Source organism: Rissa tridactyla, chromosome 9 (assembly GCF_028500815.1).
Source record: "Rissa tridactyla isolate bRisTri1 chromosome 9, bRisTri1.patW.cur.20221130, whole genome shotgun sequence".
NCBI lineage: Eukaryota > Metazoa > Chordata > Aves > Charadriiformes > Laridae > Rissa > Rissa tridactyla.
In genome coordinates, this window is record NC_071474.1 from 24,277,700 (window position 1) to 24,300,845 (window position 23,146).

The window sequence follows — 23,146 nt, forward strand, 5'->3', positions numbered from 1 at the left end:
TCCTATGCTCTCCCCGTGCCATGGTACTGTTATAACCGGTGGAATAAATACCAGGAGATGTCTATGCATTTATTTCTCTCCTCGAGCAGTGCTTTCCCGATCCAGGCTTTGGGAGGCCCCAAGGGACGAGGTGGGGACAGAGTCATCAAGCGCATCCCCAAAACAGGGCAGGGGGGGAGCGACCAGGGGAGCTCAAGGGAAAAATCTCTTGCGGCATCACGAAAGCATCACACCGGGCCGCGGTTGGGTGTTTCCCCCCCCCTTTTTTTTTTTTTTTTTGTACCAAAGGGATGGTACAAACGGCTCTTTGCCAGCAGCCGGCTTTAAAAGCAAACCGAACACCCAGATTTCACGGATTTTTTTTTTTTTTTTTTGGTCTATTTTAGTAAAAAGCCTTCCAATCCCTTGCCAGCTCCCCGCCACGGTCTCACGGGCTCCGTGGGGATGTCCGCGGGGCTGCTCCCAGCAAGGACACGTCTCTGCGGGGAGTAAAACCGGGATAAATCCAGGTGTATGACTCCAAACCGGAGCAGCTCCGGGGGCTTGCCGGCATCCTGGCAGGTGGTGGGCTCCTGCCGGCGGGCTTCCTGGAAAGAGCTGGCACAGGCTGGGTGTTTGCTGCCCCAAATCCCGACGGAGCGGATTAACTGCCATTGGCTTTTGCAGGGGCGTTGGGTCCTCCAGGAAAACGCAGGCGAGGGTGTCGGGAAGCTGGTGATGATATTATTACTATTGTTGTTGTTGTTGTTGTTATTATTATTATTATTGTTATTACTGCTGGATCAGGCCATGCCTGGGGCTGAGCAAAGCTCCCTGGCACAGCCAGGAGATTGCTTGCGGCCCACCCCCCCCACCCCAGCCCCCTGAAAATACCATGCTGGGGCCAGGTAACGCTGAAAAACTCTTGATACCCTCCAAAGCCAGAGGCTGTTCCCCCCCCTCCTCTGAGAAGAACTCAGCCACCATTTCGGCTGGCAGGACAGACAGACAGAGGCAGCTCAGCCTCCCAGCCGCAACTCGGGCGAGGGTGATGCTCTGCCCGCGGGGACCCGCAGCGTCGCAACCCCTCCAGCCCCACGGCAGACCCGCCGACGGCTCTGGGGGCCGTCTGCCCCATGCAGAGCCCTCATCCAGCCCCACGCGACGCCGGAGGCTGGCGAGAAAGGAGTGGGAAGATGGGCAGAAGCGGCTTTAGCTTTGAAGGGAGATCATACCTGATGAGGATCAGCCCAAGCTCGTCTAATCCCCCACCAGGAAAGGGATAGCAGAGAGCAGGCACCGACCAAGCCAAGCCCTCCAGGACAGGCTTGGCTTTTAAATCACTAAAACATCAATAAAAACATCAATAAAACCCTCCCGCGGGTGAGTGGCATCCCCACCAGAGCAGCGGTGAAGGAGATGGGGAGATGCAGCCCTTTGGTTCATCACCACCCGGAACCAGCGTAGCCCAGCCTGGACCACCTCCCCCCCATCCTATTTTTTATTTTGCCACCCCACCCCCCCCACCCCCGCTCCATTCCCCCAGCTCCGCTCCGTGCCCGCTCCCTGGCCCACGTGCCACCACGCAAAGGTCGCGTGAAGCTTGGCGGGTTTATTTTAGGCAGCGCCGTGACCCCCAGGCGTGCGAAAAAATGAGCAGCACCCGGCTCGGCTCCGCCGCACGCTCAGCCACGGATTCTCCGAGCCCCCGTTGCTGGTCCAGTGCCCGTACTGGGGAGTTTGGGACAGGGGGGCGGAGAGGGGGCAGGCATCCCCTTTGCCAGCATTCCCTGCCGCCGGGTCCCCGAGCATCCGCGCGGCCGAGCATCCTGGTCGCCTGCACGCTGTACAACCGCTCCAGGCATCAACTTAAAGAATTGGTGCGGATTAAAGCAGAAAAATCTGGGTTTTTTTCTTGCCTAAGTTATAAACCCCTATATAATTCCCTAACCTATAGGGCCGGGTTTGGGGTGGATTTGTCCGAGCAAGCCCTTACTGGGGGGCTGAAGCATCTCTGCCAGCAGCCGAGCTTTGAAATCAACACCCCGCGGGCTCCCAACCCTCCTGCACCTCATCGTAGCGGGGGGGACAGGATCAGGCCTCCTTTGTGCTGGTGGGCGCGGGGGTGACACGGGTGGTTTCCTCCAGCGGCCAAAGCCTCAAATGAGCCATTGTTAAAGCACCGCAACAAATGAAGGATGGGGGGGGGGGGGGGGAATCTCCGCCGTGCGCTCTCTTCTCTTCGCAGTCAATTAAACCTCCCCACGAGCCGCTGTGGGAAGGGGATGGCCCCATCCGGCATCTCCGCGCTGCTGGTCCAGCTACCGGGATGAATCAATCGGGATTAAAGAGCCTGGGATGGGGGGGGTCCACGCACTGACCCAGCTTGCCCCAACCCTCTCTTTAAAAATGTTTGGACTCACGCCACCAAGTAACCCACAGGATGGTACAAGGAGGGCCATAATGCCGTCTAGCCGCCACCCCTGCCGTCCCCGTCCCTCTCTCGGTGACAATCTGGAGTCAAGAGCCGCCCTGTGAGCGACGGACTGCGGGGGGGGGGTGGGCCGTGGGTCGGAACAGCCTTTTGCAAGGGCTGGGGATCGATGGCTGGACGCTGACGGCCGTGACACCGACGGGAGAAGGCAGCTGCAGCCACGCTGAGTGACAGGGTGACACCGCCGAAGCCACCCCCGCGCTGCCGGGCTGGGGACTGCTCTCTTCGCGCCTCCATCCCTTCAGCCCAGGCAGTGACACTTCAGATGTCGGCGATGCGGAAGGGACTTGCATCCCCCCAACAACACGAAGCCAGGGCACCCCGAGCTCTGCCACCCACCCCCCCGGGGGAAGCGTCCTGAGTCTCTCCCTGCTTCCCAAGGCTCCGGATCCGGCCGCGTCTTCGGCAGAGCGTGAAGGCATATGCGATTATCCGCTCCGGCTGCCGCAGCCAGCCGGTTCAGCCATGGCCCCCGGCTCGGCGCTAGCCACAGGCCGGGGGAGGGCAGGGGCTTTGAAAGCTCTTTAAAGCCTCGGGATATAATCTCTGCTCATAATAATAATAATAATAATAATAATAATAAAAATAAAAGATGTAGAAATGCCTTCCCACATCTGCCCGGGAAGCTCTCTGGCGGCATCAGCGGACTAAAAAAAGCACATTCTCAGGGAGCTTTTGGGGGGGAAGGCAGCCTTCTGCGGGGCGGGGGGGGGGGGTACGGTTCAGCCCAGCCCCAAGGGCCCCCCCCAAGCCCCTCTCTGCCTCCCCACTCCCCCCACCCCCCCAACTTCCCTGCCCAGCCCAGCTGTTCCTCACCCGCCGTCAAAATCCCATGGGGAAAATGTGATTTTTACATAACCTTTGCTGTTGTTCTGCCCGATGTTTTACATGCACACACTAGGAGAAAAAAAAAAGAAAAAAAAAAAAAAAGATGCGAAGTGAAAACAAGGTCGAAGCTTTGGCCGCCTCCTGTCCCCAGGGAGGACATGGAGGCAGGAGAAGGGAATCTCCGCCCTCACCCAGCTCTGTTCCTGGGCAGGGGGACAGGGATGAGGGGTCCCCAGCTCTCCCCCATGGCTCCAGCCATCCCGGGGCAGGCTCTTGGTCCTGGGCTCTGCTGGAGACCCCTCTTGGGTCTTAAAAGCACAAACCCAAGACTGGAATAATTGGAGAAAACAAAACCGAGTGTTTATTAAAGACAATAAATTACATTCCCTTGAAATACAGTAGATGGGGAGAAAAGGCCCCAGCTTTGCAGGACAGGCAGACCTCACCACCACCTAAGTGACCTCTGGGGGCTTGGGGCGGGGGCTCCTGGGAGTATAATTTGGATCTTGGGGTTGTCAGAGCCCTGAGGGGCAGAGCAGGCTCTGCCTTGGGGGAGGTATCGCCATTTGCAGCCGTGTGACTGTCCCTGAAGGCGACCGATCCCCACTGAGAACCGGCCACATCTCATCACGCCAATGACGCGTGCGGTCGGCACCTGCCAGACCGGGGCGAAGGCAGGTTTGGGGAGCAAAAGCCTTGATGGGCAATGCCTCCGAGCAGCGGGAGGGTGCCACTGGGTGCTGGGGGCTGGGGCAAGAGGTAGTTGCTGGGTGAGAAAGGCACAGGCACAAGCGTCCCCGACCCCCCCCCCACCCGCTGCCGTCACCAACAGCCTGGAGCTACCGGCGGGGATTTGGTGGGTTCCCCCCAAAGAATTGGGGAGGTGGAAGAAAGATCCAGCTGGAAAGGCAGGAGACTATGGGATTTCCGGGGGGGGGGGAGAGGGGGGATATTCTGCCGCAGTCCCGCTGCCAAGATAAAAATACCCAGCCCGTCGCAGCCAGCGGAGGGAATTAGAGTGGAATAACGGAATAACCCACTGGCCCCGGCCAGTGTGGGGAGGCTGCGGCAGCAGACAGTCGAGGCAGGGCTGGGAGGGGACTCCGCTTGTCGGGAAATGAGTCGACGCCAGCGCCCAGGGAGGGGGGCAGATGGCCCCGCGGAGCCACCCACGGGACCCTCCGGGGAGGGGAGCCCAAGGGTGAGCCCCCTCCCCACCCCCCGCCGAGGTGGTCAGGATGAAAGCATCGTCCTCCCTCCACCCCACCGACAGCGTCTCTCCGCGGCCAGCAGCATCCCGGGCATCACTGCAAGGTACAAGCTGTGCCGGGGACGGGGGGGGGACACGGACAGAGGGCACTCACTGGGCTGCACACCATGTCACCAAGTCCGCATCACCCCACGTCGGGGGACAGGAGGGCGCGTGGGGTCGGATTACCCGCAGGCAAGAATTATCCCCACGGCTCTGGCAGCCGCAGGGATATCCCCCGCCATAGGGATATCCCCCGCCACAGGAGCGGAACCACAAGGGGGGACGCTTTCCCCAGGCCCCCTTTTCGCCAAGCCCCCTCCCAAGGGACAAGAGGGGACAGAGACGGGGACTCACTGCTCCGTATGGGCTCTGCCAGTGCCTCCTTGCCCCTGGACTGTGTCTCCCGCATCTGCCAGGGGAGAGGAATGTTTTCCAGCCTGTAAACCCCCCCAGCCCCAGCACGTACCAGAGCTCCCCCCTGCAAGCAGCCGTACCTTCATCTGATCTTTCAGGTACTCGGCTCGGGCCATCAGGGTCTGGATCTGGCGGAGAGAAAGGAAAGTCCCTTCAAAGCCACGCCGAGCGGGGACACGCCACCATCCCCCGCCCCGGCCGGCACCCACCTCGGTGTGGAGCAGCTCCCGTCGCCTCCCCGCTGGCTCCGCTGTGGAGGGAAGAGGGATGAGCCATCAGCCCCCCCGGGGATGCAGGATGTGTCCCCTGCCCCGCAGTGCCCGCCACGGCCACCACTCACCAGCCAGGAGGAGCAGCAGCTCCCCCAGGCTCTGCTGGTACAGCTCCAGGGTGTCACCATCATCTTTGCCTTCCTCCTCCTGCAAGGAGACACCAGGGGCCAGGCTGCGGTCACAGGGAGGGGGGGCAACACACCCAGTTCCCTCCACACCCAGTTTGCTCCTACCCTTTGCACCTGGGGAGAGGGGACCCCAAATATCCAACGACTCACCTTGGCCATGGCGGCAGAAGCCATTTCCAGCGCGGCAATGAGCCGAGGCTTGTCCTTGGCCATCTCTGCAAGAGGGGACGCTGAATCAGGGAGCACCCTGGCGGGGCACCCAAAACCCCCACCCGGTGCCCCCTTTCCGCTCCCCTAAAACCACAGGGGGGGGGATGTCCCCAAAAACCTTTAAGGATCTCTCTGGCTGAGTTCCCTTGCTGCAGGAAGTTCTTGCTGCTGGAGGTGACCACCGCCTTCAGCTCCTCCGCTCGGGAGATGTACTGCCTCACCTGGCCACAGCAAGGGGGGGTGTGAGGGGACCCCCACCATGGGGGACAGAGGATGGGGGGGATGCTGTCACCCACCTTCCCAGGGATTTTTGGCTCACCTTGACCCGGATGGCTTCTTTCCGGCGAGCATCGCTTTCATCTAAGGGGAAGAAGAGCGACCAAACACTGGGGTGGGTGGGCTGCAAACTGGTCTCCCCTGGGGTGTCGCCCCGCCAAAATCCACCCAGGACCCATGCAACCCCCCCCCCACGGGGTGGACTCACAGTGCAGAGCTGGCACAAAATATTCCAGGGCTTTGCAGTAGAGGGAGAGGGCGGCGGGGGCATCCCCCTCCTGGTCCTTCTTCACCGCCTCCACCACCAGGTCGGTCTGGGGAAGCGAAGGGGGGGCTCAGGGCTTGGTCCCCCCATATCCCTGGAGAGCAGCACCCCAGCACCCTGCTCACCGCCTTGCAGAGGCTCTCGGGGCCGGGGACATGCTCCATATCCACAAAAGGGTGAGCAAAGAAGTGCTCGAAGGAGATGCGCTTCAGTGGGTCCCTCTCCAAGAGTTGTCCTAAGAGATCCCGGCATTCTGGGGAGAGGGGGGGCCGGCTGGGAAGCTGGGGAGGGAAGGGGGGCGCTGAGACCACCGGCCCCCGCTGGCGAGATTTACCCCGGCTCCATCCCATCCCATCCCATCCCATCTTACCTCGACAGCCCGGTCGCTGCGGATCTTCTCCTCCAGCTCGGCGAAGGAGCGGGAGGCAAAGGGTGGCCTCCCAAAAAGCGCTTCTAAAGGGGGAGGGGGGAGGAGAAAAGGAGCGGTGGGGGGCGATGGAGAAGGGGAAACCGCCCCGAGCCAAGCCCCGAGGTGGAGGGAGGGGGGATAAAAGCCAAAGCCCACCGTAAAGGATGACGCCCACCGACCACAGGTCCACCCGGGCGTCGTACTGCTGGCGGCACACCATCTCAGGGGCCATGTAGAGCGGAGAGCCCCGCAGGACGTGCTTCTCGTCCCAGGGTGACATGTGCTGCGCAAAGCCAAAATCTGCAGGGGAAGGGGTGAGGGGAGAACTCACTGCGGTGGGAGGGAGAAGGAATGGCCACCTCCGGCCCCTCCCTGGGGACCTGCCCTCACCTGCCAGCTTCAGCTGGGGGTTCTCCGGGGCACTCAGGAGGATGTTCTGTGGCTTGAGGTCCAAGTGGGAGATGTTGTGGTCGTGGAGGAACTTCAGGGCGCAGGCTGAGCATGTGGCAACCTGAGTGCCAAGAGTCCTGGCCCCCAAAAACCCCCAGGGAGGGTGTCCAACGGAGCTGGGCAAGGTCCCCTTACCAAGCTGCTGCAGGAAGATGCGTGCCACCTTCTCGGGAAGGATCCTGCGCATCCGGATGAAGCGGGAGAGGTCCCCCCCAGCGCAGAACTCCATTATCAGGTAGATGTGATCGCTGTCCCACTGCAAGAGGACCCTGTCACACCACCACGGCCAGTCCCACCGCATATCCCACCCACACAGGGTCCGCCTGGACTGGTTTGCCTGGTTGCTGGCACCTAGCCCCATGGATACACCCTTGGGGAGCCAGGATGGACCCCAGGACCTGAGCCAGATGAGCGCTGGCTCGGTGTCCCCTCTGAGAAGCCCCCAGCCCCACCTGGAAGTCCTTGAGCTCCACGATGTGCGGGTGGCGGATGGTCTTCAGGATCTCGATCTCGGTCAGCAGGTTCTCCACCGATGCCCGGTTGAGGCTCCTCTTGCTCACGCACTTGATGGCCACCACCTCGCGTGTGTCCCTCTGCCAAAGGGGAGGCAGCACTGGAGACTCCCCCACACCCGAACAGCCACCCCGGGGGCCCTTCCCCAGCCTGCCGGAGGGGTCCCGGGTGGGGAGAGGGCGAAGAAGCCCCTGGGGAGGGGGTGATGGGAGGACAAAACCCAGGCTGGGGGCAGCAGGTGCCATACAGGGGTTATAGGGATGGCTACAGCCCCCCTGGGGGTCCTTCCCCAGCCTGCCACGGGGTCCCGGGGGGGGAAAGGGGGAAGGAGCCCCTGGGAAGGGGGTGACAGGTTGGGGGCAGCAGGTCCCATATAGGGGCTATAGGGATGGTGGGCTCTGATAAGGTCGGGGGGGGGGGGCAGATTTATGCGGGCTGGAGGGCGCCAGGCAGGTTTGGCGGGGGGGGGGGCTAGAGGGGGACATGCCGCAGCGGGCCCGGCCGTACCTTCCTGTAGGCCTTGTAGACGGTGGCGTAGGTGCCGGCGCCCAGGCGCTCGGTGAGGATGAAGCCGTCCAGGCGCGGCGGGGCCCAGCCGGCCCCGGCCATGCCCGTCCCGTCCCCGCTTCCGCCTTCCCGGCGCGCCACGGCCCCCGTGGCCACGCCCCAACGCCGTCCTTGGCCACGCCTCCAGCCCCCGTGGCCACGCCCAAACGCCGTATTTGGCCACGCCCCCCGACCCCCGTGGCGACACGCCCCGCAGGCAAGAGGGGGATTGTCTTTTGAGCACATATACGTTTTATTATTAATTTTTTTTTTTTTTTTTACATGAAAAGATCTGACGCCGGGGGGGGGGGGGGGGCGGAAATACAGTAGGAAGGGGGTATAAAAACGTGTTTCCCCCCCCAGCGCAGGGAAGGACAGGGCACAAAATGCAACACCCCCTCCTCCCAGGCTAGAGGGGACAGAAAGGGATGGGGAAAAGTCCAGTCTGCCATTAAACCCCCTCCAGCATGGATCCCAAACACGCCTGGAGTTGAGGGGGGGGACAGGGACTGTCCCCATCATGCCTCAGCACAACCCTCCAAGTCCCATCTCGGGGGACAGCATCCGAAGCTAAACACACACCAAACCAGTCCTTCCCCAGCCAAAAATAAAATAAAAATAACAATAATAGGCAGGAGGAGGAAGGCAGGGAGTTGTCATCCCTGCAGGAAAAAAAAAAAAACTCATTCGTGCTCTCAGTTAGCCAGAGGACATTCGCGTGGTGGTTGAGCCAGTCGTCACTGCTGCTGCTCCCCAACAGCAAAATCCCTTTTCCAAAAAAATTCCAACCAAAATCCCTTCTCCCCCTGCCCCGGTTTAAGGCCACGCTGAAGACTCAGCCTCCAGCGATCCCTTCTCCCTTGCTCTGTGCCCAGGGCTGTGGGTGCTGGCAAAGGGCACAGCCGCCCCCACGGCCATCGTCCACAAGATCCTCATGGAAGGAGGGGGAAATCTGTCAGGGAAGGGGAGGGGAACAAGGAAAAAGATGTTTCCCCTCCTCTCTAAACCCCCCTGCTCCCAGGTTTTCCTTTGTGCCACGCTGCCCTGAAGCCAAGGCAGTTAAGAGGTCAAAATGCAGCATTCGTAATAGGCCAAAAGCACAGTTTCTGCTCTTAAAATTAACAACATAAAACTACACACAAGTTACAAACCCCCCCCCCCCGCCAAACCAGCAGATAATCAAATTCTTCATAGCAAAGGTTGACAGGAGGTGGGGGGTGGGAGAGAGAGAGTGTAAAATTGGAAACCTGCTTCCCCTTGCCTTCCTGCTACGGCCAGGGTGAGGGAAGGAAGAGAGACAAACACTCGGTACGTCCTGGATAGAGAAATATATTTGCTTCAGAGAATGTCTCCCCTATCTCCCCACACCCTAAAATAAGACAGGGAGAACAAATTGTTATAAACGTCATAAAGGCCAGATGAAGCTAAAAAAAAAAAAGCCAGACCTCATCTGGAGTCGGCATCACAGAGCTAACATGGTACCCCCGAAAAAGTGCATCTTTAGAGGGGAAAAAAAAAAACAAAACAACAACAACAAAAAAAAACCAAACGAAGGTTGGGGTGCTGACGACAGAGGAAGCCAAAGGGGGGCAGGCGAGGAAGGGCTAGTTTCCTCGGAAAGCACTCTGTGCTGCAGAGGAGGCTGCCCCAGCAGCTGCGGTCTGGAAGTTCCTGTTGGTGAGGATGCCTTGGGAAAACTCTTCCTGTGCCCTTTGGAAACTGGCTCCTGTGCGTCGATACAGGGAATGCACCTGGGAAACAGGAAGAGAGGGGGAAAAAAAAAATAAAATAATAAATATCAGCATAAAGTCATGGGCTTGCTGCACACACCTCATTTGCCAGCTTGCTTTTCCCTCGGTCCCGTTGCTAACCAGCTCTCTTGGCGGCTAGAGAGGATGGGCTGGAACCACTGGCTCCATCTCATCCAGATTTCGGGAGACCCTCATTTCTTGTAAAATGCGAAGCTCTCAGCAAATTGGCGGGTATCAAAGCCAAAACTCCCGTCCCCACACTGTGATGGTATGGACACTTAGCCCGTGCATCTACAGACACTTGCAGGGCAGGCCCTGGAGGTGCCTGCAGCTACAAGCATCAGGTATTTCCTTCAAGATACGGTTCAGGAAAAATGGAGGAGGAAGCAACAGAAAGAGGACCAGTTCAGTCTGTCCTCGCCTTCCTCAAAGCTCCATCTCTGTTGTTAATTGCAGAAACGCAATCCTCACGCGGTCCATCAGAAGGACTTGTGTTTGAGAGCCAGTGGGAAGGCACTCATTTGGATCCCATCAGGCTTTGAAGAGTCCCACAACGTTGCGGCAGCATTGACCGTGAAGCCCCGGACACCCCAAGAAAACGACCACCTTCTCTGCTCAGCCACCTCTGGGTAGACTCAAGCTAAAGGGAGGTGCAAGAAATCGGACGTCCAGGTGTGATGAGGGTGACACTTAGGACCCCACTGGCCACCTTCTCTGGACAGCAGACAATGCAGGAAGCCTTTCTACACCCTTCTTTGTCCCAATGGGCATTTGAGGCCCTCTATGTGCACAGCTAATGGCATGTCTTACTGGAGGATCTGTGCCTCTTGCTCCCTCCCCAGAGGCAGGTTCCCACCTGCAAGTCCCCTTAGCGTTCAAGCGACTTGGCATCAACGCAGGAAGCACAAGCAAAAAATACTTTCATTAAAACTCTTGACCCGACAGTGCCCTGATTACGCCTTCAAAAGCGAGCTAATCCCCACAAGCAGATGAGAGGAGGTGGCTACCCCAGGGTACCCTGGGAGCAGCCTGACCCACAGATCTGCAATTCAAGCGGGATCTCGCCTTGCCCCCGAGCCACTCACCTGCTTCAGGAGGAAGAGGGAGAGAACCGCGCACAGGGTGAAGAATCCTGCCACCACCATCATGATGACAGCCACAGCCAGGTTCCCGTGCAGCTCCGACAGCGCTGCGATCCACCCGCTGCAAGAGAGGGGAGAGCAGGGGTGGGGGGGGATGAGGCACCGACAGCTGCACAGGAGCCTTTGGGGGAAGATCGGGGTTGGAAGGGACCTCTGGAGATCATCTAGTCCAACCCCCCCACCTTCCCTCCCAGAGCAGGTTGCACAGGAACGCGTCCAGGCAGGTTTGGAATGTCTCCAGAGCAGGAGACTCCACCGCCTCTCTGGGCAGCCTGTGCCAGGGCTCTGCCACCCTCAAAGGAAAGAAGTTTTTCCTCATGTTCAGATGGAATTTCCTGTGTTCCAGTTTGTGCCCGTTGCCCCTTGTCCTGCTGCCAGGCACCTCTGGAAGGAGTCTCACCCCATCCTCTTGCTACCTGCCCTTTAGATATCGATGAGATCCCCTCTCCGTGCAAACCCAAACATAATAGCTGTGGAAACAGGGACCCAGAGCTCACTTCGGCGCTTGTTTTGGGGCCAGAGTTTCCATTATCATTTTTAGAAGCAACCCACCTCTACACAGGAGAATCGTGCTCCCCCCACCCACGTTACAGCCCTGGCCTCTGGACCACCCCCCGCCTTGGGCAGCGACTGATACCCTTGGTGTCGTCATAAATCAAGTCATAAATCAAAGCTCAGCCAAGTAGTGTAAAGACAGGCTGGTACATCCACACGGGAAGAGATCAGCTGGCAGATCGGGAGCCTTGACCTACACGTCACCGTGACAGCTCTGCCTGGCCAGGGAGGTAAGGGTTGGGAGGGGGAAGAAGAGGAAGAAAGGGATGAAGTTAGAGGAAACTGGCAGGGAGTTATCAGTGCTCAGCTGTGGGCAAAAATACCGAGATGCCTCACTCGGAACACCCTCCTGGGAGCTAGAGAAAGGAATCTGTCCGAGGGCTAAACCAAGTCAGGCGCGTGCCACCAGGAGAGAGGGAATCAAGTGAGCCAAAATGCCCCATTTGACGTGTCGCAAAGCTTCTTGCTCATTACAAGGAAGCGGAAAGGCACACCATGCGCTACAGCCAAAAATAAACGTGCTGGCTGGCTGGTGGAAACGCAGCAGAAAGCTCAAGGCACACTCCCTCCAAAGTCAGACTAAAAACGGAGTGTCCCCTCCCTGTCCCCCGTGACTAAGGCGCACCAGGTCGCAGGGGAGAGAGCACAAGGACAGCTTTGCCCATGAGCCGTTCTGCACGCAGCAGGCAAAAATAGACAGCAGTTGCATGGCCCTCATCACCTGAAGGCTCCCCCCCAGGAGAAAACCGCTAGCTGTTAACCTTTTCACGGTAACTCACAGATCTGATCTGCAGCCAACGCAGCGAGGCGAAGAGAAAGCCGGGGCTTTCACTGCAGGGGGGCAGCTGCTGACCAGAGGCCTGTTGGAGCCGCTCCAGCAGCCCAGACTCGCCCTTCTGCACAACGCCATCAGGAAAGGGTGAGGACAGAACCCTCTCTGCCTATTTTTTGAAGCACAGCCCACCAGGAACACACCCAAGAGAAACTCATAGAATGGTTTAGGTTAGAAGGGACCTTAAAGCTCATCCAGTGCCACCCCCCTGAGCTGGGCAGGGACACCTCCCACCAGACCAGGTTGCTCCAAGCCCCGTCCAACCTGGCCTTGAACCCCTCCAGGGATGGGGCAGACACAGCTTCTCTGGGCAACCTGGGCCAGGGGCTCACCGCCCTCAGAGTGAAAAATTTCTTCCTGATATCCAACCTAAATTTCCCCTCTTCCAGTTTGAAGCCATTACCCCTCGTCCTATCACTACACACCCTTGTAAAAAGTCCCTCCCCAGCTTTCCTGGAGCCCCTTTAGGGACTGGAAGGGGCTGGAAGGTCTCCCCGGAGCCTTCCCTTCTCCAGGCTGAACCCCCGCAGCTCTCTCCTCACAGCAGAGGGGCTCCAGCCCTCCCAACATCTCCAGGGCCTCCTCTGGCCCCGCTCCAACAGGTCCACGTCTTTCTTGTGCTGAAGACTCCAAAGCTGAGAACTCCAAATTCAGGAAGAGCGGGGACAGAGATCAGGCTGCTAGGAGCAGTATCAAGTTTAAGCAGAACCCAGACTCCGGGTCAGGGATCCCTCGTCCCCATGCTACACCCTCTGTCAGGGAAGGCTCCATTTTAACCCAAGGCAGATGCGGTCAACACTAGAGGCTCAGCATCAAGAAGAGGTAAGTATTATACGTATGAAATGAGGCGGGAGGGAGTAGAGGAGGTGTGGGAGATTTCACACGCTCCTTTCAGCGCTGGCCCGCAGCAGAAGCTGAAAACATACGTGCCTTTGCTGGGACTAGGATGAGAAGAGCGAGGAGGGAGGCAGCCCAGCTGGGACCTGCCAAAGCTGCACCAGGCGAGAGAGGAAAACCACGGGAGAAAGAACAGACAGCTGTCGGAAACGGACCCCAAAGCTTCTGACAGCCACAGCCCTGGTGAGAAAAAGCATCTGTGTAGGGCTGCAGCCTGCCAGCCCGTGAAGCCAAGCTTACCTGTCTCCCCAGCCAGGAATGCCGACAGCCTGGATGATGTAGATTGCTATTTGGCAGAAGAAGATGAAAAAGAAGACGAAGAAGCTGAACGAGCTGTCAGACCTGCAGGAGAGACGGCAGGCAGGAGTGTAACCCAGGGATATGATCCCTGCGCGGACGCTCTTTTCTAAAAGGAGGGAAACCATTTCAGGGAACTCCTTTCTCCAGGGGAAAGCTGCTAAGGGGAGGTGATTTCAGGAGGAACTTAACGCAGCGACACAGCTTCCAACATGTCCACTGCGTATCACAAAACCACCACTCTGCCTAGTGCGAGAGGGGGTGAAGGCAGTTTCCTTAACATACAGAGTGTGCTCAACACACTAACATACCAAAAAGTTTCTCAGAAATCAATAAAAAAAAAAAAAAAAAAAAGGACTCCATGATTGGCTAGTCTTGGACTGCAAGATGGAAAAAAGAAAGACCACCACAATCAAGTTCCATCAGATACTTGTAATATGTTTAGGAACAAGTGGGTTTGATCTATTTAATGATGCAAAGAGCTGGAAAAATCCTGCAGGCAATACATGATCAGAACAGATAAACCCAAAACTCCTCCCCCTAAAAGCTCTGTCCCTGTTACAGAGGGAAATGGTACTTGCCTGAAAGCCTTGTAAATCGGTCGGTACCAACAGAGGAAGGCACAAGGAGTGAATAAAACAAACCACAGGATCGAGAGACCGAAGTCTACTCCTCTTTGCATATCGACTGTGAACCATGCCAGGCAGGCAAGCAGGTTTAGGAGCAGGGTAATCGAATGCACTGTTCAGGATGGGAGAGAGAGAAGAAACATCAGTAGGTTCTCGGAAAACTCAGGAGTCTCTCCCACCATCCCCAATCTCTCACTGAACACATGGAGCTCTGCAGAAATTAAGGAGACTTTGGGCCATCTAATTTCCTTCCCTCCCTTGAAAGGAAGATGGAGCTTTAACCTAAGAACCTCATCTGATCCTGCTGCTTACAAACAAATCTTAAGTCTTTGCAGAGCACCAAAACTGACTAATAGAGCCGAGACTGTTTTACACCCGATCTCTGAACTGCACTATCCGCTGTCTTCCAGAGCGTCAGGAGAGTTGTTAAAGTCTCCATTAAACGACAACCAAAATCCTGTCACAAATGAGCTATTCCCAAAGCGTAAACCGAAGAGTCCTTTACATTTGCCTTCATGAAAAAAAGGGAGAGAGACATTATTTTACCCGTGCAGAAAACACCTACAGAATTTACAGAAGGTCAAAAGCCTCGCATTTGATACAGAATCTTCTTCAGAAGAGTTTTTATTGCAGTTCAAGCTATTACTTACGCATCCACAAGTAATACAGCATCTTGCATGTGCGCTGGTAGTCAGCTGGGATGTCTGCAGAAAAATCCTGATAAAAACACGGCTTGATCGGACACTTCTTGGGCAGAGGTGGCCAGTTGTTTTGCCTCGCTGCAGAAAAGAGAAAGGAGCAGCTCTTCACTTGCCCTTCTCTCACTGAAAGGCTAGCTCACACACCATAACTGGCAAGCAGCCAACATTAAAACCTGGGAAGAGGCTGGGTCTCAGGAAGTAACTAAGTTTGAGCGGGCAGCACAGCAGCGACGTGTTAACTCTGCTGGCAGGTCGGCTGGGTTGTGAAGGCTTTCCTCCGCGGGAAGCGGAATTCCCCTGCAATGGCCAAAGGGCCATCACAACAAGTCCAGGTTCAGCCATTTAAAACCAAGATTAGGGGAAAATATTGTTTTGCTGTGGTTAAGAGAGCCTCGAGACTCGGGGCTGAGGGTGGGGGAAGCTTTATCGCTCTCAGTGAAAAGCCTTAACATGGCAGCACCACACAAGAGCTCAGACACTGATAGGAAACTGCTGTTTGAAGATCTTAATGTGGCTAAGTGCAGATGGGGAGAGCATGCTCCAGGGCAGAGACCCACAAGAGCTGGTCTCCGGCACCTCATCTCTGAGCTTGTTTCCCACCTTGTAAGCTATGGGATGACAGGTGCGGTCCCAAGAGGGTTGCCCCAGCTGTGAAGGACCAGAGGAAAGACACATGGCTTCTAAAAAAGCTGCATACGCTTGGACAGGCTGAGCCTTCATCGAATTCTGACAAACTAAGCAACTCAGGCTTCCCTGGGCATCACACACACTGCAGGAAGCAGTACTCACTGTTAATGCTGGCTGCGTTACTCTGCAATTCCCTTTCCTTCTTCTCCAACTCAGCCGCCTTCCTCTCTAATTCCGCCTGCTGCTGAAGAAGCCCAGCCTGCGCTGCCGCAGCCACAGCCTAAAGCCGGAGGAGAAAAAGGTTAAGTCCTTCCCTCAGCAAAGCAGTGGCAACACCACCACCAAACACACCAGGCGCCGAACTGGAACGGAAGCAGAGGCAATTCAGTAGCGAGGGTTGAGGACAATTTGAAAGCTGAATACCCGTGGCTAACCTTGAAACGTCCTGAGGCTTTCTGCCTTCCCTGCTGGAGGACAAAAATTCAGAACTCCATCCAGATGTTCCTCTCTTACGCCATGGGAAGACAGGGCTGGAAGAGCCCTCAAGAGGCTATCCAGTCTGTTCCCATCCTTTATGCCCTTCCCCTTCAGCAAAGCTACGCTTTTCCCGCAGCTTCTTCTACCTCCCAGTTCGCCTCATTGCTCTAAGGGCACTAACAGCAGAGCAGCGGGCAGGGCTCCCGCGTTCACCAGGACAATCCCCTACTCAGCCAGGAGAAAAGGTTCAAATGAAAGGCGAGGCAGATGTCTACCACACCTCTTGAGCATCTCCTCTACCTGTCTGCTATTCTGAGAACCAATCCTTTCTCCTAGCAGCCTCGGTTTCTCTGCTCTTTGCAGGAGGTCGTCCTGGCTGCCGGGTACTTGCCAGCCAGTCTAAGCAGTGGCTGCAACATACAGCTAGACTGCATTTATACTCCTGGAACCGAGCGTGTCTGACCGGTCAGGAGAACTAAGGTAAAAGCATTAGCAGGATGCGTTTCAGTGTTTGCAGAGGGAAGCGCCAGAGCAAACAGGATACAAGGCAAAGTGAGATCTGCCACCAGAGGGACAGGGAAAAGGCATACGAAGAACTGCATGTATGTATTCCCTATAGAGATCTGCTTCACAAGGCAGGGACAAATGCAAGTTTAAAAGATCACCTGCAGCTTCCCACAAGAGCCCCAGAGAATCCCGTTCCCCTCCTATTCCCACATGCCTCCAGAGGCCCCCAGGAGCTCCTTGATGCTCTCCAGCTCTGGGGGAAGGCAGCAGCAAGGGGTTGCCATACCTGGGGAGTGGGCTCTACAGACGTCTGCAGAACCGCCGGCTGTGAGTGGCCAGAAGGCTGTGTGGCTGGCGTCGTCCGTGCTGCGTTTGTCTGCATATAAATCACAAGCAACATGGCAAAAAACATTACACATGGCTTCTTTTAGCCAAGAACAGTTCAAGTTTTAGCACCACTAAACCAGAAAGCACTATCATGAAGCAACTCCGCATTTTCAAAAGTCTGTTAATTCCTTAATGAACTGGGGGAGTGGCACCAGAGAATTACAGGCATTAGGCAAAGGAGAGAAACAAAAAGGGATTTTGATCAGTTGTTTAAACCACAAGTATTGCTTTACCCTGGTTTCCTGTTCCCCTTTTCCTGGCAGCAGCCAGGAAATAAGAATGAAGTTCTTGCAGCGATCCTTCCATGGTACTTCCGCAGCAGTTCAGCTCCCAACCCAGAGACCAAATAAATATTGATGTGTCCTGCCACAAAACATCTTCCCCTTCACACTTCATATAGCTTTACCACGAGGCAGCAGCGAGTTTGAGAGAAGCTGTTCCACGTGAGTGGAGAGCTCCAGCTGGGAGTTTATTAGTGCTCCAGCGTAGGAGCGGTTGCTTGCAGCTCTCCACGCACGCAATGAACTACCGCCCACGGGGAAATCAGCTGCCAACACCTCACTCTTTTTCCTTTAAGCTGCACCCACCAAGGGACCTTCTACACGGCTAAAGCCACCACCAAGATGCTTAGTGCAAAGACACATGGCACATACCAGCTGGGAGCTCTCTGAAAAGGGGTTGAATTCATCCAAGCCACTTTGGCTAGTGTTTGTGAGCTGTGTCACCGAGGGATCCTGAAAGGAGAGAGAGCAAAGACAAATCAGCGTGGGACACAGGTCATCGTTACCTTCTACGTTACCCACACTGCCGGCCTTCCATTCGCTTGTCAAATGCATCCCTGCCACAGGTGGATGGGATTGGCTGGCAAGGAATTTAAACAACCAAGGAGATGATGATCAGCAAGGCACGATTTGTGGGCAGAAGTAATCTCCTGTTCAGACAAAAGGTATAGTCGAAGAACTACAACAAACTTTTGGCACAGGAGCCCTTTCTGCAGATTACTACATCTTACTGACAGCGAGTCATTCCTAATTTCCAGGGACTCAAAGTGGGATGCAGATTCATCTGCCCATGGTCAGAGAGCGGCTGGACAGCCAGGACCACCTCCCAGACCTCACCAAAGACAACACGGACTCGCCAAGCACAGCAGAGCCTCACAGAATGAGTTTCCAGGTACAGCTGGTCCTGGCTGATAGGTGTCAGCTGCCACCCAGGGCATTTGGACCAGCGAGCTAAAATGCCAGCGATCGCTCTAAAGAGGCAAAACGCCCAGAAAAGTTGAGCTGGAGGCACAACAGGAATTACTTTTGGAGGTTTTCATTCTGCCAGCATACCAGCTGCATTCACTTGTACTCACAGCATCACTTGTCTCCATCAAATAGTCTGATTGTTTTAAAAAAAAAAAAAAAAACTCTCAGCACCTCTGCTGAAAACACCTTTCTTCCCTCACCTGAATGCGCTTCGCTATTTTTGCTGCTTCTTTCATACATGCTACTTTCCATAAAAGACCCCTCTTTAACAGACAGACTTGGACCTCTGGAGCATCTCTCTCCCCAGTTATTTGAGAAACAAGGTAGTCAGAAATCCTACCGCAAGAACAGCCTGGCAACCTAATAGCTGGATGTGGATAAAAAAAATAAAAAAATAAAAGTGGCTTTTTATCCATCCCTCCCCCAGCAACTCGTGTCTCAAGATCAGTCGTTTTAATTTTGTGGTTAATGGGGTGAGAAGCAATTGAGGCTGCGACAAGGTAAGAGCAAGCAATCGAGGCGTACAGAGGCTGACCGAGTCTGTGCGCTGCAGAAAAGTTGTTTGGCTTGTCTGCAACCTGCTGGAGCCATTCCTCGGGGTTTTAGCGCAGCCTTCTGCTGAGCGAGGCGCACACAGAACAGTTAATGAGTAACCTCACGCATCTCCTCGATAGCAGGCACTCCCTACGCAACAGGTTGCACTAGTTTATGAATCACCCCAGGGCTGAGGGATCTCATATGATGTTTCGGATGCTCCCTGGTAACATTAACTCCCCGGCCAAGCAGGGCTGTAAAAAAATAAATGAGCAACGGGGAGCATTTCCAGCAGAACCGCCACGCTGGAAATAAGGGCTGCAAGGATGCAAGGCACAGGTTTTATTTCACTACAAACTCCTCTGGAGGCTTTCACTTAACCAGTTTTGCAGACGCATGGGCTGCCAACGCAAGCTTACAAGCCAGTTAACGCATGATGGCTACTCCCTGCTGGCACGATACCCTTTAATCCAGGCCAGGCGGGGTCCCAGCCTGACTAAAGTCCAGCAGGAGACGACTGCACAAGGAAGAGAAACTCCCTTAATGGTACGCAAAGAGGAAAGCAAAGGCTACATAACCATCTCAAGAGCTCGGATGGTCAGGCTGGGAGGAAAGTGCTTGGAAATAAGGAGAAACACCAGAATACTGAGGAAAACCATGCCGTTTTCTTCCCGTTGCTCGTCTCCATCCAAAAAGAAAGCGCCCGAGTTAAGTGGAGGCCCACCAGCGGTGCCGTCAAAAGGGCAGGCTGCCAGTGGCCTGAGCAGGACCGCTGTTTCACTCCTTCCAGCCGCAGAACAACTCAATTTCAAAGGGAGACAACCTCTCATCTTATCACATAGCTTAAAAAAAAATAAAATAAAAAAATTATTTAACTAGGCAGTACAGCCAAAGCAAGGCAGCCCAGCTTCACTTGCCTGCTATTGTGCAAGTGTGTTCCAAAATAGATGGTACACAAAGAGCAGGGAATTTGCAACAAAAGCTGAAATGGGTTTGGACACGTGCGTCCGTGCCCTGGATAGGGCAGGAAGGAAAACGGCAGCTGTGAAACAAGAGGGTGATACAAAGGCACCAGCTTCCGCAAGCCTGGACCACACAGCACGAAGGATGAGCGAGCACGAGAAACGCAGAGGTGATGAATGAGAAGCTGCCCACAAGCTTCACATTTTACAGTCCTTTCCTGCAAGCTACAGACTAAAAGAGAGTTGATCCTCTTGAAGCACGCAGGGGCCTGGCTCTTTATGCGGCAAAACAGGGAAACGTGGACTCAAATCAGGCACTGAACCACTTGAAGCCATGTTACCCGCTGTTCTTCCTCCAAGGAAGTAATGGTACTCTCCTCTCTGCTCCAGAAGCCCATGTGCCTTTGCTCTCGGAGGGTTTAGTTGTTAGGATCCCCAGTTAAACTCCAGCAATTCTTCTCAACTTGTTCCCTGCTCCTGAGCTACAAAGAGCACCTGAACCTCTCTTACTTCTCCTGCTTGATTTAATAAGTACGTCCAGCCACAAGCTCCATGCTCACAAGTCAATTATTAGACTGACCTGCAGAATGCCAACGAGCAGATCCCCGCTCGCTACCCTTCCTACCATCGCTCCCACTAGCGGTAGGGATACGCGGTGTCATTTGTCATGACTTCAAACTCCCCAGGGCAGAATAATTCCTTGCTTGGACTAAATAGCACTGATGTGAAGGTTCAAACTGTTTTCAAACACGGTGTTTAATGCAAGCGTGAAGTTGCACTGTGCCAGCTGACAGAGCTGATAAAAGATTTTGATACAAGCTTCCGCGAGAAGTTATATTCTTCCATTTCTTTCTGTTCCCACAGGTTAAAGAAACAAAACAGGCTGCCACTCTAGATGAGACCAAGGCAGGAGAACTCAAACAGGAACCACCTGAACTTAACATGATTGTCTAAATGTCACAGTAAATGCCCCCAATATTACCAGTCCTGCCATCTGCCACCAGGGCAGGACCTCAGAGCACTGCACAGCCTAGAAGACGCACTGAGATTTCTCTCAGTGGATTTTATTATCCCTGTCTCTAACGGGAATGCAAGTTTCCAGCCCTGTCTGAGGTTTGCATCCAAAGCTTTGGAAGTAGCTGCCACTTAGAGCAGGTTACTGAGTAAACGAAAGCAGTTAATCATCTCTTGTTAACCAGTTGGAATAAGTCACAGAAAGATGACCCAGAGATATTTTTAACGGGACCAAACCAGCTTATTTTAAACCAAGCTTATTAAGCACCATGAACAAAGTCTCCTCAAAAGGCAAAGATCCCCAGTTATGTCAGCATTTGCGGAGAACACAGCGCTATGCCAGGATCTGCGGAGAGGAAAGACAACCCTGGTGCTCTGCCCAAGAGATATTCGTCAGGGCAACAAGGCTGGGAGGGCGAAGCCGCTTCTAGTCTTTCAGCAAGATCTGCAGAGCTTGTGGAAGGGGATGTCAGCACCTGCCGGGCCTGGGGGAAGCCATCAACCCCCAGGCCTGCACAGCACCGAGCCGGCACGTGGATCCCAACCCCGTCAGGGAACGGGCTCGTTTCATCACATTTACTAGATGGGGGCAGCGCTGTCCTACAGCGGGAGATGCTATTTTCAAATCAGAGAGACAGGGCTTCGAGGCTCCAGGCAGCTGCAGCAGTCGGAGATTCCTCGTGTGCAGCTGCTGATGACTGGGGGGATTTTTCTTTAAAACAAAAAAAAAAAACCAAAACAAAAAAAAAAGGCACAAAGGTGAACGCAAAACCTCACACTCCCAAAAGGAGGATATTAAACCTGCCGCAAAGACCAGCTGTGGCTGCAAAGGGCTGTCAGACAACTGCAGGGGCACCCACAGTGCCACATACATTTGGCCTCATTAAAAAGTAAGGCTGACATCAGAGTTACCTGTTGCAAATCGCCTCCAATCTTTTTTTTGTTTAAAGAGTGAGTAAAGTGCGAGCACGGCCCTGTTGGGTCAGATACCGGGGCAGCTATAATGCACATAAAGCAACAGAATATTTACTTCCTCAGCACCTGAAGCAATAAATCCCTTCAGGAACAGTGAATGTACATGTGAGCCGCCCTATATTCCCCTCCACGGAAGGAATATTACAGGAATACGGTCATCCAAACCCTTCCTAAGGAACACAAGGCATCAGGGAGAGCAAGGATTTTTTTTTTCCTTCCGATTATCACTTTGATTCCTCAAAACATTCAGCCCCATCACCAAGCAGTTTCACTTTGGCCTGGCCACGAAACTGGAGGCCAGGAAGTCACCCCTTCCTGCAGATTCCATCCCGGCCCAACAGCAGAGGTAAAGCTGCATCCGCAGCCACTCACCGACGACAGTCAAAGCCCCGACACTCGTTCTCACGCCACCGCCACACAAAGCGGGTCCAAGCGGAGTGACCGCTCCCGATCACTCCCCTGCGTGAATGACCCCGTGTTTCAGGGCACGGAGGTTAATCCCACAGCGGAGAAACCCAGGGAAAGCAAAGTCTCCGAGAACCTCCAAGGCTTTGGCCCCTGAAAACCAAAGCCAAAGGCAGGTGTATTTTGTCTTATGCACTGAGTTTTAAGCGCTGACACTACAGCACGTTAAAAACAGACGCCCCCAAAAAACTCAGTAATCGGTTAGACCACTGCATGGCACAGTCAAGAGAAGTCTCTCTACTGATTATTTTTAATATCTCTACAATCTAGCCACCCACAAGCGTTTTGGCATCCTCTGAGGCAGGGGTGGCCCCCTGGTGCTGAACCCCCCCTCCCCAAAGCCTGGGGAGATGGGAGCGACTGGGGCTCAGAGCACAGGACGACAGGAGACCCCCCTCCTCGAAGGGAGGCAGGGGGAGAAACGGGGGCTTCGAGCAAGTGAGGGCGGGAAGGGGTCCCAGCGCCGGCGGGCAGAGCAGGGATGGACCCCAGTGGGGGTCCCTGGGGTGACCCCCGGGGGGCTGGGGAAAGGGAGCCCCCGGGGCGGATAGAGGGGGATAAGCGATGTGGGGGCAGAACAGCCAAAGAGGGCTCGGGGGTCCCGGTCCCGCGGGGATGAAGGGCGGGGGAGGGGAAGGTCCCGGCCCCGCAGCGCGGCCCTAGGGGGGGTCCCAGCACGCCCCCCCTAATCCCGCCCCCTCGCCCTGACTGGACACGGCGGTGAGGAGCGGCGCCGCCATTGGCCAGCGACGCTTCACTCAGTGCCACGTCCCGGTGGCGGCGGCGAGCGGGGCGGGGGAAGGCAGGGGCCGCCCGGTCCCCCGCGTCCACCTGGAAGGGGTTGATGTCCACCGGGTCGGCGAACGGGTTGGTGTCGAAACCCGACATGGGCGCGGTCCCAGCTGCTCCGCTCCTTTCTGTTCCGTGCTCCCGCCGCTCCTCCGCCGCTCGCGGCCACTTCCGGGGCAGCCGCCGCGCCTGCGCCGCCCCCCGCGTGACCTCCCCGCCCACTGCGCAGGCACTTTAAGGGGCGGGGCGAGTGACGTCACAAGGGCGGCCACCGCCTATAGCGCGCGGGGCGGGGGGAGGAAATTAACCCTATAGACAG

At 55.7% G+C, this 23,146-nt stretch overlaps 2 protein-coding genes across 14 annotated transcripts; both read right to left on the bottom strand.

The window, feature by feature from the left end:
• Positions 1-41: 41 nt before the first annotated feature.
• On the bottom strand, positions 42-8,150 carry ULK3 (unc-51 like kinase 3). Of its 13 annotated transcripts, XM_054214992.1 has the most exons (17): positions 7,998-8,150; positions 7,430-7,570; positions 7,113-7,233; positions 6,918-7,022; positions 6,684-6,827; positions 6,489-6,571; positions 6,244-6,399; positions 6,062-6,167; positions 5,897-5,937; positions 5,696-5,798; positions 5,518-5,582; positions 5,308-5,386; positions 5,177-5,217; positions 5,048-5,095; positions 3,333-3,370; positions 1,215-1,322; positions 42-711 (listed from the first exon to the last, which is right to left on the bottom strand). In XM_054214992.1, exons 1-17 carry the CDS (start codon positions 8,097-8,099, stop codon positions 378-380), a joined length of 1,815 nt encoding a protein of 604 aa, XP_054070967.1. In that variant the 5' UTR covers positions 8,100-8,150; the 3' UTR covers positions 42-377. The 13 variants fall into 13 exon arrangements, with proteins under 13 accessions (XP_054070967.1, XP_054070966.1, XP_054070965.1 ...); XM_054214991.1 differs by having other exon boundaries at positions 6,244-6,371; positions 6,489-6,827; XM_054214990.1 differs by having other exon boundaries at positions 6,918-7,233.
• Positions 8,151-9,349: 1,199 nt separating this feature from the next.
• On the bottom strand, positions 9,350-23,028 carry SCAMP2 (secretory carrier membrane protein 2). The gene is made up of 9 exons (XM_054214689.1): positions 22,870-23,028; positions 17,492-17,572; positions 16,738-16,827; positions 15,630-15,747; positions 14,790-14,918; positions 14,092-14,251; positions 13,454-13,555; positions 10,873-10,990; positions 9,350-9,787 (listed from the first exon to the last, which is right to left on the bottom strand). The coding sequence occupies exons 1-9, from the start codon at positions 22,924-22,926 to the stop codon at positions 9,641-9,643; spliced, it is 1,002 nt and encodes a 333-aa protein (XP_054070664.1). The 5' UTR covers positions 22,927-23,028; the 3' UTR covers positions 9,350-9,640.
• Between the last annotated feature and the right edge of the window lie 118 nt (positions 23,029-23,146).